Below are 13,097 nucleotides of genomic sequence, written 5' to 3'. Positions count from 1 at the left end.
TTGATATGCAGGAGATGGGGGAGGTGGGAGTGTTAAAATGTGGATTCTGATTCAGTAGGTCTGAGGCAGAGCTCCAGAGTCTGCGTTTCTAACAAGATCCCAGGCAATGCCAATGCTGCTGCTCCACAGACCATACTTATCACAACAGGGCTGGCCAGAGCAGATGGGGCAGGTGACAGGGAGACACAGACACAGGAGGGAGAAGACACAAGATCTGGAGACCAAATGGCTTCATTGGTGCCTGCCCTGGTGGGTCTGGGCTGACGGGAATATCTGCCCAAAGGATCCTGACCTGACTCTGTCCCCTGCCCCTTTCCTGCAGAGCACCAGTCCTGGCGCCTGACCGGGGGCGCTGACGCCTGCGAGGGGCAGGTGGAGGTACACTTCCGAGGGGTCTGGAACACAGTGTGTGACAGTGAGTGGTACGCATCAGAGGCCAAGGTGCTCTGCCAGTCCTTGGGCTGCGGAACCGTGATCGAGAGGCCCAAGGGGCTGCCCCACTCCTTGTCCGGCAGGATGTACTACTCATGCAACGGGGAGGAGCTCACCCTCTCCAACTGCTCCTGGCGGTTCAACAACTCCAACCTCTGCAGCCAGTCGCTGGCAGCCAGGGTCCTCTGCTCAGGTACCCCATCCCACTCCACCCCCCAGATATAAGCCAGAATACTACCTGAATCCATGTCCTAAAAACTTACAGTCCAAGGACCACAATAGGCACCAGATCGGCAATGGCACATATGGCATAAGAAGGACCGTTGTCCTTACGGTGCCCAGGCAGACAGTGCTAATTCATCGAGGCATTTTCAGATGCTCCACTCAGCCCCAGAATGATGAATCGTATATGAAGACATATGCTAAGCAACGGTTCCTCTTGACTGGGATTGACTCAAGAGTTGAAACCAATTTGCCATCCCAGGCCTGGTGGTGATAGTAAAAATAATATTAGCAGGCCCTAGTAAAAATATCGGTGACAGCTTCTGGAACCCTGATGATATGCTAGGCATTGTTGAGCACTAAGAAGCTCTTATTTCAGCTAAGCCTCATACCTACTCTATGGGTTGGGTTCTACCATATTTCACCAAATCTAAGATGGCATTGTTTATAAGTTGCACCATTATTATTTTATGTACCGTAAAGAAGAACAAACGCTGCCAAAATAAACCACCAAACGTAATGATTGAGGCCATGATCCCAGTTTCAGACGTGTTAAAGTCTGAAAAAATGTGAGTGTTAGATAGATCTGAAGAAACATCATATTTACATTCTTACGGCATTCAGACACCTGGTTACAAATTCCAGCTCTGCCATTTACTAGCAAGGAGGCTTCCAACAGTCCCTTAACCTACAAGTGTGGATGCTGATACTAGGCACTTCGCAGGATAGCTGGGAAACCTGATGGTAACTGCTGAGGGACTTTTAAGCTCCTTTCTTTGTGAGCATACCTGCCCAACGGGAATGCCGATGATGATAATGAAGATAATGTCAGCTCATCATCTCCCTAGGCCGATTAAGAACAAACTGAAACTGAATGGAACAGGGATTTGTGGTCTGTAGCAGCTTACACAGGAAGAAGGGATAATTCTATTAGCCCTTTATTCTAATCAAAGAGCTTTCCCAGCATTTAATCCATGAGTTCCTCCTTACTGTTGGGGGAGGAGGGCAGGGATGTAAGTTTCCTTAGCCACGTGCCCCTGATAGGAGCACAACCCTAGTTCTGGGTTCCTTGTCTGTCCCATTCAGTTTCTAACCCAAGGCCTGGCACACAGTAGGTGCTCAGCAACATGCATTGAGTGACTGGGCGGTGTTTTCTGACAGCTTCCCGGAGTTTGCACAATCTGTCCACTCCCGAAGTCCCTGCAAGTGTTCAGACAGTCACCACAGGTAAGTGTTGCTAGGTACTACACGGTTTCTCAGAAGCTTGGACGTGTGTGTGTGTGTTTCTGTGCACACCTGTGTTGGGGTTGAGGATGGTTTGGTCCCCATCCTCCACCTCCAGCCAATGGACTTGCCTCCCCGGGGCTCTCCGGGCATCACTTTCTACTCTTTCTACATCCCCTCCTTGCCAAGTCAGCCCGTAGATTACTGAGTCCTGAGACTTCCTGGACAGGAGTCCATTCCCCCACTTTCCTGTGAGCTCCTGGAGGGAAGAAGGAAAGAGCTGGAGAGAGCTGATACCACCTCGAGCAGGGGTCAGGGTCAGGGGGCGGCAGGGGTAGAGTGATCTTGGCCCAGCTGGGTAGCGGGAACATTGGGACACAGCCCTGTGTTCATAACAGGCCAAACACTGGGCCTAGTGCTTTGTAGATTGCTGGCCAGAACTGACAACCAAGGCTCTGAATTCCAGATCCATTCTTGGTCTACCCACCAGCTGTCTGTAGCTTGGCTGGCATCAGAGCAGACTCCCAGGACTCAAATCCCAGCTATGCCTCTTGCTAGCTGTGTCCTGTTGGGCAACTCTTAACCTCTCTGAGCCTCAGATGCCTCAATTATAAAATGGGGGTGATACGCATATAGCACCTTTCTCCTAGCATTGCTGTGAGGCTCCAGTGAATTAATTTTTGTAAAGCACTTAGAACAGAGCCTCGAAGACTGTAAGAACTGTCTGAAGGTCTGCTGTTGCTATGAGTATTGAGTTCAGGCATAGAGCCCCTTTGCAGTCCTGGGAGACCCACAGGGGCTGGCCCAGACTCCCTTGCTGTGCCTCCTAGCTCTCTGTCATCTTCTCTCAGACACCCCAGAAGCAGTGAACAGGGGTTTGGGGAGAGGGCACAGAGGCCCTAGCCATAGATGACAGCACAGAGAGGAAATGAAACACACAACTGCACAGGCTGCCGGGCGAGCTCCTGCCAGGCCCTGCAGACAACCTTCACACACTTTCTCTTCCTGAAGTTGGGGTGGGGATCCACGCCATCCCGGAAGGGCAAAGAGTGAAGCACAAAGAGAGATCCAGGGACCACACCCCGGTCCTTGGTTCATCAGCCCCTCCCTCGGCCACGGCCCTCTCGGCCCACATTCACGGGTCTCCCCATGGCCGCAACACCCTGCCTCACTCTCACATCTACTTCTTGCTGCCAGATCCAGCTCCCATCCTGGCCCAAACTTCCCCCATTTGCAGACAGAAAGGGGAGAGGAGAAAATGAAGACAGGGAGAGGGCTCCCTCCTGGGGAAGCAGACACTGCCTCCAGCAAGGAGGTCTGGATGATCTCATCTCCCTCCCCTTCACTGTCACTACTAGTCATCTAGCCCTGTGGTCTGCTCACTCCAGGCACCCTCCTCACTGCCCCCTGTATCCATTCTTGTGCTTTGCATTCTTTTAAGCAGAGGGGAGGCTGAGGGAGGGGGAAGGCAAGAAGTCACCCCAGAGTGGGGCTGCAGAGGTGGGAGACCCTGAATCCCAGACCCCACTCCTGTCCTCGTGGAGGGGATGTCTGGTGGGAAGGAGGGGGTCTCAGGCACAGCTCTCCTGATGGTCTGTTCACTGCCAGAGGTGACTCAGAGTCGCTGTCTCTGGGAAGTCAGCCTTGGGCTTCCCTCACAGAGAATGGGGTGCCTTTTATAGGGCCTCATGCCCCCAGTGTCGCTGTTCAAACCTCCATCACAGCAGGTACCTCACCATATTGGATTGGGTTACTTATTGATCTCTCCACTAGACAGAGCCCCGCAAGGCCTGTGATACTGTTGTCATATGTGTAGCCCCAGGGTCTAGTGCCAGGCACACAGGGTACTCAATAATTGTCTATTGAACAAAGACTAAATACTGAAGAGCTAGCAGACAGATAGATATCTGCAGCCTGGTGGCCAGAGTTGTATTTCAGGCAGTAATTCATTTAATCAATTAATCATGCATGCAATGTGCATTTATTGAGCCCCTAATGTATACCACACACTTAAAAGCAGATGGGGAAAAAATAGAAAAAGGAAGCAAGGAGGAAGATAACATAAAAAGGGAAGCAGGTCAGCTTTATAGAGAATGGAAAGGCAAAAAAAAGGTTGAGTGCCCATTCTTCTTTCTTCCTGCATTGGAATTCTTGTTTCCAGAATCTTCTGTGACAGTGAAACTAGAGAACAAGGAATCTCGGGAGCTAATGCTCTTCATCTCCTCCATCGTTCTGGGAATTCTTCTCCTTGGCTCCCTCATCTTCATAGCCTTCATCCTCTTGAGAATTAAAGGAAAATATGGTAAGTGCAAGGTTCTGGGAGCCACTGCCATCCCAGGGAGGTGTGAGCCTCGGCAGAACCCCAGCAGCAGTGGTGTGGTCCAGCAATGGCCAACCGACCCTGGCCCTGGGGAACTCCCCATGGTGGAAAGGATTTTCCCAGCATGCCCAGCAGTCGTGTACCCACCAGTGGGGAGGACCAGGCTCTGTGCATGTGTGTGCGTGTGTGTGTGTGTGCGTGCGTGTGCCTGCAAGTGTTGGGGGAATGAGGAGGGTGGTGTCTCGATGAGAACAGAATGGAACCAGGTAGACTGGGAGAGGGCAAAAAAATGACTTGTAGAATTTCTGCCTCCCCTCCCTCAGCCCTCCCCGTAATGGTGAACCACCAGCACCTACCCACCACCATCCCAGCAGGGAGCAATAGCTATCAACCGGTCCCCATCACCATCCCCAAAGAAGGTAGGATGTCCCCCATCCTGGGTGTGGGAGGGCTGGGGAGGACAAGAAGGGTGCACTTTCTGGAAGGTCAGCACTGCTTAGGTCCAAGACGTACATACGGCTGGAGATGAGATCTGGGCCAGCCCATTCACAGCCCTGGGACCTTGAGCAGGCTCAAGTCATCCCTAGACGTTGAAGGGCAGATGACTTCCAATTCAGTCACACTAGGACTCTAGAGTTTTGAATTCTGAACAAATACAGGCTAAGCACGGTTTAGATCTTTGTTCTCAGAGGAAAACTCTGTTCTGCTTTGCTCTGCTAGTTGGCTGGTAGGCTTGTGATATCATCATCCCTGTCAGCGTCCTGCCCAATTGGCCTTGCGAAGCCCCATCAAGATTCTCCTAGAATGTGGTTTTATTTCATATTTCATGTTTCCTAAGCAAAAAAAAAATTGGGGCCAGGCACAGTGGCTCACACCTGTAATCCCAGCACTTTGGGAGCCTGAGGTGGGCAGATCACTTGAGGTCAGGAGTTGGAGACCAACCTGGCCAACATGGTGAAACCTCGTTTCTACTAAAAATACAAAAATTAGCGGGGTGTGGTGGTGTGCATCTGTAATCCCAGCTACTTGGGAAGCTGAGGCAGGAGAATCGCTTGAACCTGGGAGGTGGAGGTTGCAGTGAGCCAAGATCGTGCCACTGCACTCCAGCCTGGGAGACACAGCAAGACTCTGTCTCAAAAAACAAAAAATAGGTCAATCATTCATCCTTTATGATATGTGGACTTATGCCTCTTGAAAGTCTTGCAGAGGAATTTGAGCTTAATCACCTTGCATTATGAATATATTCAGTCACCTTTATGGGAAAGAGTTCAATGACATAAAAACTAATACCAAACTCAGCCAAATATTGTAAATATCCTTTGCACAGAGTGTCCATATGTTTGAGAAGAGAATGTGAATACAGCATCTAGCACAAGGCTTAGCACAGGGCAGTTGCTCACCAAATAGCACAGTCTAGAGGTTTAGAGCCAGACTGCCAGCTCTGGGCCAGGTAAGAACCTGTCTGTGCCTCAGTTCCCTCCAAGGTAAAATCGGGATGGTAATGTACCTACTTCACAGAGTTATCATGAGGGTTAAATGAGGTAATACTTGTAAGTGTTAGAATAGTGCCTCACATATAGCAAGTACTGTGTTAAGCGTTTGCTAAATAAATGTTTAGTTCTCCATATTGGAAATGAATGAAGGCAGCCTAGAAACTTCAGACTGGGTGGTTTGTACAAGATGGGCTACCCAGGCCGGGCACGGTGGTGGATGCCTGTAGTCCCAGCACTTTGGGAGGCCGAAGGGGATGGATCGCTTGAGCCCAGGAGTTTGAGACCAGCCTGGGCAACATTGTGAAAACCTGTCTCAATTCAAACATTAGCTGGGTGTGATGGTGCATGCCTGTGGTCCCAGCTACTAGGGAGACTGAGGTGGGAGGATCACCTGAGCCCAGGAGGTCAGTGCTGCAGTGAGCTGTGATGGCACCACTGTACTCCAGCCTCGACAACAGAGTGAGACCCTGTCCCAAAAAAGAAAAAAAAGAAAAAGGGCTACTTGGTGCTCTCCTGCCACTCTGCCTCTCACCTCTGCTGTTCACGCTCTTTACCATCTCTCCCTATACCTTTCTGCCCACCACTTTGCCATGCCCCCGACTCTGTTCTCTCCCCAGTTTTCATGCTGCCCATCGAGGTCCAGGCCCCGCCCCCTGAGGACTCAGACTCTGGCTCGGACTCAGACTATGAGCACTATGACTTCAGCGCCCAACCTCCTGTGGCCCTGACCACCTTCTACAGTGAGTGCCTGGCTGGGCTCCCGAGGGCCCACCTGCCTGAATCAGGGAGGGGACCCCGAGGGGACTGTTAGTAGTCCCACCTAGTAACCCCTGCATGACGCGGACAGAATCCCCCTGGTTACCCATTGGATTGACTGTAAATGGTCCCACATTGACGTTTTCACAGTGCTTTGTGACCCTGGGGTCATCTCGATGTCTCAGGACATCTCCACTCTGACCTCTGTCTCTCCCATGTTTGTCTCCGGCCATGTAGGGTCTTAAGACCAGGCCTTTGACACTCACCTAAAGATGGCTCTCTGTGTGAGAGATGGGGGAGTGCCGATGAGACACACAGTTGGCAGGGGTTCTTGTACGCCCATATCCCTCCGTGTCCCATCCTGCCCTGTCTGACCCCATCGGCCCCACCCACTTCCTTACCTCCACTCTCATGCCAGCTTGTGCCTCATAGCCGGCTCTTTTCTTTGCCTTCTGGGGATAGGAAGAGGAAAGATAACGCTGAAGGCAGGGCCCGGGCAATGCTGGGAGGTTGGAATAGACCAGCGCGTCTCACACCCTATTGTGGAATCACTTGGGAGCTTGTCCACAATTCCTGAGCCCCTCCCCACACCTAATGTATCAGTCAGCATGAGTTTGGCTGTGTATGACCGAAGGCTCCAAATGACAGGGTCCTGAGAGGTTGGCAGGGGCCCAGCCCCTTCTTTCTTGTTGCTGTGCAGCCCCTAAGATGTCACCTTCATCTGCATGGTCCAGAATGGCTCACCTCCATGTCCACGTTCCAGGCAAGGGCAAGGGAAAGACAGGATGCTGGAGATGGCCACAGCATTCCCGCTCACAACCCAGCGCCCAGCATACAAACCCACTAGCTGCAAGAGAGGCAGGGAAACGAAATCTCTGTCCTGGGCAGCTGTGTCCAGATAAAAGCCAGAATGGATATTGGGCAACAGACAGCTGTCCCGGCCCCGCCTGCTAACCCAGGGCTTCTGGGGCTGGGACACAGATGATTCCACTTCTTCTGGCCTGAGGACCAGTGTTTGGGAGCCACAGGGATGAAGTGTCTATCAAACCTGAGGTTCTGAGCCCAGGCATATAAGATGCAAGACTAAGAGTCCACAATGCTATAACATTGAAATTAAAGGTCAGTGATACCAGATTCAAAAGAGCTGACTCCAAGATCCCAGACAATCATATCCTCCAGACTCTATAAATCTGTTTCTGAAACTTGAAGATGCCGCAGAGCCTGTGATGCAGTGATTCCAGACCATCTGGGTTTCACTCTAGGAAGGCTTCTTGAAGGAGCGAACATCTGTCCTTCTCCTGCCCAGAGCTGCCAGGTCACAAGGACAGAACCCAGACTCTTGATACCTCTCTAAGTAGTAGGAGGGACAGCTGGGGCTGGGGGCTGGGAGATTGCAGGGCACTAGAGTTTCTGGGCCCAGGCTAGTTAAACACGTTGGTCCTAGATTGAGGCGAAGGGTCTGTTGGATTGGGATATGAACCTGGAATTTGATGGGAAATGCTAAGCCCTCTCTGCCTGTAGAGTTGTCCTCCCACCCTGTTCAGCCACCTTGGGCCCAAGGAAATCCAGTCCCTTCTCCAGACTCCTAAATGATGAAGTTGAGCCTTCACCCCTCTCCACCACTGCCTCTGCTTGCAGATTCTCAGCGGCATCGGGTCACAGATGAGGAGGTCCAGCAGAGCAGGTTCCAGATGCCACCCTTGGAGGAAGGTGAGTCAGGTTGGGGAGGGGGGTGAATGGCAGCCCCACCTCCGGACAGTAGCTCAGCTCACCTTGAGACCTTCCAGCAGGAACCTCCCTCAGTGAGTCTTTCTGGACTTTAACCAATCCTATAGGCAGTAAGTGCTTTCTGAAGTCTGACTTAAAGTCTTCTTGCTGCACTGCTTCTTTCGTCACCATTCTCCGTTTCCTGGCTTAGGACTTGAAGAGCTGCATGCCTCCCACATCCCAGCTGCCAGCCCTGGACACTGCATTACAGACCCGCCATCCCTGGGTCCTCAGTATCACCCGAGGAGCAACAGTGAGTCGAGCACCTCTTCCGGGGAGGCTTACTGCAATAGTCCCAGAAGCAAGCCGCCTCCATGGAACCCCCAGGTGTTTTCTTCAGAGAGGAGTTCCTTCCCGGAGCAGCCCCCAAACTTGGAGCTGGCCGGCACCCAGCCAGCCTTTTCAGGTAAGCTGTGCCTCCCCCGAACCCCATCCCATAGCCAGCCTGGCTGGAGGGGGCATGAAGCTGGGAGCCCTGAGCCAGGCCGAGGTCAGGATTCTACCCAGTCCCACAGCCATTCGCTGTGTGCCCTTGGAGAAGTCTCCTCCCATCTCTGAGCCTCCGCTTTGTCATTTGTCAAGCTAGGGACTTGGCTCTTGTGAGTCACGTGGGCCCCCCAGCTCTGGCAACTTGAAAAGTGGCTGTGTGCTGGCAGCGGGTGACTGGTTCTGGGGGTTTCCAGCAGGGCCCTCGGCTGATGACAGCTCCAGCACCTCGTCCGGGGAGTGGTACCAGAACTTCCAGCCACCACCCCAGCCCCCTTCGGAGGAGCAGTTTGGCTGTCCAGGTGCCAATATCTGGGGAAGCGATTTTGGGAGGGGGACAGAGAGGGACTGGGGAGTAGATGAGTGGGGAACTATGGGATACATTAACTCAAGGGGAAAAGGAGAAAGGAAGGGTGAAAGAAGAGAGGGAAAATAACTTTTTAAAAAACAAAGCAAGGCCAGGCGTGGTAGCTCAAGGCTGTAATCCCAGCACAAGGCAGGAAAATTGCTTGAGGCCAGGAGTTTAAGACTAGCCCCGGGAACATAGCAAGACCCAGTCTCTACAAAACTAAAAACTAATTATTAGCTGAGCGTAGTAGCATGTGCCTGTAGTCCTAGCTCCTCAGGAGGCTGAGGTGGGAGGTGGGAGCCCAGGAGATCCAGGCTGCAGTGAGCTATGATCGTATCACTACGGATCATGCCACCACAGGGCCAGAGCAAGACTCTCTCTCTGCAAAAGAACAAACACAAACACAACAAGAATACGAAGAGGTGGGGTAAATGGATATGGATGGCATGAAGAAATAGTGAAACAGGTTGCTTTGATAAGAAGTGAGCTCCCTGTTAGTGGAGGCATTCAAGCAGAAGCAGCTGGTTGGCCCCTTGGGGGAGACTGTGGTAGCAGAGGGGCTCCTAGCATTCAGCCATCCACCATGTCATGCAGCGTGCTATCGTGGAGACCACAGCCCTGAACCAGACAGACGAGGCTCTTCCCTTAGTGCTGATGTCCCAGCCAGGGACATGGCCGGAAGCAAGATGATCAGATGACTTCATGCAGCATCCCACAGGGATAGTGATGTGGAGCCACACCCACTCTGCTCTGTCCCGCGGGGCAGCAGGGGCAATGACTGGGTCTCCCACTAACCTGGGCCTCTCTGCCCACAGGGTCCCCCAGCCCTCAGCCTGACTCCACCGACAACGATGACTACGATGACATCGGCGCAGCCTAGGCCGGGCCAGCCGAGGCCTCTGGGGTGGCTCCAACCCTCTGGCCTCCTGCTCTACCTATTCCCTTTCCCCTTCCCCTCCCTTCCAGCTCACCTCCCCGTGGGGCTGAGTCCTCTCTTGGAGAGATGGAAGGAAACGTCACACCTTGTACCGCTCAGTCTCCATCCATCGAGCCAAACCTGCTGGCACCGCTCTCCCCCGGCCCCAGATAGCAGCCCCAGGGCGGATGCTGCCTCCAACAGGTGTGAGCCCTCTGTCTCGGGGATGAACAAGCAGAGTCTGGGCTACCTCTCGGCAGCTGGTGGAGGGGAGTTGGGGAGCTGGACTGGATGACTCTGGAGGCCCCTTCCAAACCTCAAGTGTCCGACGCTTTGATTCCCTGAGTTTCTGACACTTCAGGGCCCAGAAGTCCTGGGAGGGGCAGAACTGGGCCCCCGTGCCAGTGCTGCTGCAGGAGGACCCACGCACTAGGGGCTGCCGGGCTGTTGTCACTGATAGGTGACAACACCTATCAGTGTTGGGATGGGGTAGCACACCAGCTGTCCCAGGCTTTGCTCGGGGTGGTAACTGCACCTGGGCAGGGAATACAGCCTTCCTGGGCACAACCAGCTGACAATGACAGGTTGACTGTGTACCCCCAACCAAGGAACTGGGGCCCAAGGCCAGTCCTGCCCCAGAGACACTCCAAGTCCGCCAGGGGCACAGACCAGTTCTACAGTGACTGTCCCTGGACAATGGGTGTTTATTCTGAGTTTCCTATGGTTTACAAAGAAGATTCCAGCCCAGCCCCACCACAGACCCCAGAGATAGGGGCCCAGTCCCCATGGGGGCAGGAGCATAGGGATGTCTTCCAGTGAGGGGCTCAGAAGCTGCACTAGGCCCCGAGTCCCCATGTGTCTCCTCGAATTGATGAGGATGCTCCTGGGAGGGACGCATGAATACGCAGTGTTGTACTCCGTGCAGCCCCCAGAAAGAGGCCCACGGGCTCAGACCAGGCTTTGTTGTCCTGCTCTGAGTATCCTGAGATTAAACTGAATTGCTGAATTAAACCAGGGCGTGGAATGACAATTTCTTAAATGTCATAGAACCCAGGCTGCATGTGTGTGTGCATGCGTGTGTGGCATGTATGTGCATGTGTGTGGCATGTATGTGCGTGTGTGTGGCATGTATGTGCGTGTGTGGCATGTATGTGCGTGTGTGGCATGTATGTGCACGTGTGTGGCATGTATGTGCATGCGTGTGGCATGTATGTGCATGCATGTGTGGCATGTATGTGCATGCATGTGTGTGTGGCATGTATGTGCATGTGTGTGTGTGCGTGGCCTATGTTGGATACAAATGAGACAAAGAGTTGAGCTCAAATCCTTTATTTGGGACGTAATCCCAGGGACCAGCAGTAAGAAAATAAGGAAGGAAAAGGGGGAAGGAAGGAAGACAATGTTCATGAATAGGTTGCTATTATGGGCAGCCAGGGCTCAGTGGTGCTGGGGACCTCTGGGAGACATACCTCAGAATTGTCCCACCAAGGGGGCAGGGAGCTGAGATACTGACCCACCGTCTCTGCCTGTCATTGGTTGAGGAGCATTAACCCCCAGCCCCAGCACTACCGAGCGGCTTGTGAGTGAGCTGAGCGCGTGCTGTGTCCAGAGAAGCCACAGGCAGAGGGTCAGAGGCACGTGCTATAAGAAGCCATCTTCCATGGGAATGGTCCAGGAAGGGCACCAACAGCAACTGCTCCATGTGCAGAGTGTGTGTGTGTGTGTGTGCATGCATGTGTGTGTGCGTGGGGGAGAAGTCAGGTCGGGGCAATGGTGGGAGCAACTCTTACCTGTTTAGGTGGAAATGCTGGGGAACTGGAAAACCCACTGTGGCTCAGCGCTGTAAAAATCACTGGGGAGGCCAGGCACAGTGGTTCACGCCTGTAATCTCAGCATTTTCGGAGGCCATGTCAGGAGGACCACTTTAATCCAGAAGTTCGAGACCGGCCTGGGCAACATAGTGAGACCCCATCTCTACCAAAATAAAAATAAAAATTGAAAATCATCCAGGTGTGGTGGTGCACACCTGTAGTCCCAGCTACTTGGGAGGTGAAGCAGGGAGGGAAATTGAGCCCAGGAATTTGAGGTTGCAGTGAGCCATGATCACATCACTGCACTCCAGCCTGAGTGAGAGTGAGACTCTATCTCAAAGACATTTTTTTAAATACTGGGGATAGGAAAACAGAATCTGACAGACTCAGAGGCAGAGTCTATGAGAACTCAACCTCATTGCCTCCCTGGGCTGCTCCACAGCGGCCCTGGGCTCAGTGGCAGGGGTTACTGCACTGAATGAGTTCCCGCCTGAGCCCCCAACTGCTTCAAAGGTAGGATAATTCCAGGGAGTTGTATGCTTAGAGTTGCCTGGCAAAGGGCTGCACCACCCCAGAAGGAGGTGGGGATGAGGCCAGTGGAGCTGGAGGGGACCGGACCGGATCCGCACAGAGAAGGAGGTGGGGATGAGGCCAGTGGAGCTGGAGGGGACCGGACCGGATCCGCACAGAGGAATCGGCATTTCCTCCAGTCCTCTGCCCACTCAGGGCTGTGACTTTCATCCTGCTGCCGTGGCCAGTGCCCAGCTCTGCCTGCAGGGTGAGGGTTGGGGCTCAGGTTTTCTCAGAGCCCTCCCAGGAGGGGCAGGTGATGAAGGAGGTGGGACTGTGGGGCTAGGCGGGGCCTGCTTTCCATTCACCTGTTCCAGAGGTAGAGAGAAAGCCACGATCCCCAGGGCAACCGTCACAGGATGTGGCTGGCACTGATGGGCCCCCTCCTCGGGCGTTCTGAACCCTCCCCAGGGTGGCGGGGGATTCCTAGGGGAGGAGCCACTGCTGGGGTAGGTGGGGCAGACTCAGGGGCAGGGGGCTTGTGAATGCCTGGGTTCAGCTCCCCACTCCACCCATCCTGGCTGTGTGGCCTCAGGCAAACCACTCAACATCTCTGAGCCTTTGTTTGCTGTAAGTTGGTCTGTAGAATGTGTGGGCAGTCGTGGGTAGCTCGCAGGTGGTGGTGAGGGTTAGAGGGTTGGCAGTAAATGCCCATGTCATTGGTAGATTAATCACTGCAGGTAAGAGCACTCTTTAAAAGGAGAAAGGGGAAGCGAGGAGACACTCAGCAGCGCCTGGGTCTCCAGTGCGT

The 13,097-nt window shown here is 53.4% G+C and overlaps 1 protein-coding gene and 1 long non-coding RNA gene across 5 annotated transcripts in view; one reads left to right on the top strand and one right to left on the bottom strand.

The window, feature by feature from the left end:
• CD6 (CD6 molecule) overlaps positions 1–10,975 on the top strand; it is a 49,220-nt gene extending 38,245 nt beyond the window's left edge. For 2 of the 4 annotated variants that reach the window (XM_073015761.1, XM_007996500.3), the window contains 9 exons: positions 323–625; positions 1,816–1,881; positions 4,040–4,180; positions 4,522–4,617; positions 6,309–6,431; positions 8,086–8,157; positions 8,366–8,620; positions 8,898–9,002; positions 9,865–10,975. In XM_073015761.1, coding sequence (XP_072871862.1) covers positions 323–625; positions 1,816–1,881; positions 4,040–4,180; positions 4,522–4,617; positions 6,309–6,431; positions 8,086–8,157; positions 8,366–8,620; positions 8,898–9,002; positions 9,865–9,929 — 1,226 coding nt within the window. In that variant the 3' untranslated portion in view covers positions 9,930–10,975. The remainder of the gene's footprint in view (positions 1–322; positions 626–1,815; positions 1,882–4,039; positions 4,181–4,521; positions 4,618–6,308; positions 6,432–8,085; positions 8,158–8,365; positions 8,621–8,897; positions 9,003–9,864) is intronic. The other 2 variants (XM_007996509.3, XM_073015763.1) reach the window with 2 other exon arrangements.
• The window catches only part of LOC119624452 (uncharacterized), a 110,216-nt gene continuing 101,194 nt past the window's right edge, over positions 4,076–13,097 (bottom strand). The window contains exons 2-3 of the long non-coding RNA XR_012093063.1: positions 11,756–11,939; positions 4,076–4,157 (exon numbers count right to left, since the gene is read on the bottom strand). This is a non-coding gene — a long non-coding RNA (uncharacterized lncRNA). The remainder of the gene's footprint in view (positions 4,158–11,755; positions 11,940–13,097) is intronic.

Source organism: Chlorocebus sabaeus, chromosome 1 (genome assembly GCF_047675955.1).
Source record: "Chlorocebus sabaeus isolate Y175 chromosome 1, mChlSab1.0.hap1, whole genome shotgun sequence".
Lineage (NCBI taxonomy): Eukaryota > Metazoa > Chordata > Mammalia > Primates > Cercopithecidae > Chlorocebus > Chlorocebus sabaeus.
Note: the sequence above shows the minus strand (reverse complement) of the source record. Positions and strands in the feature narration are given on the sequence as shown.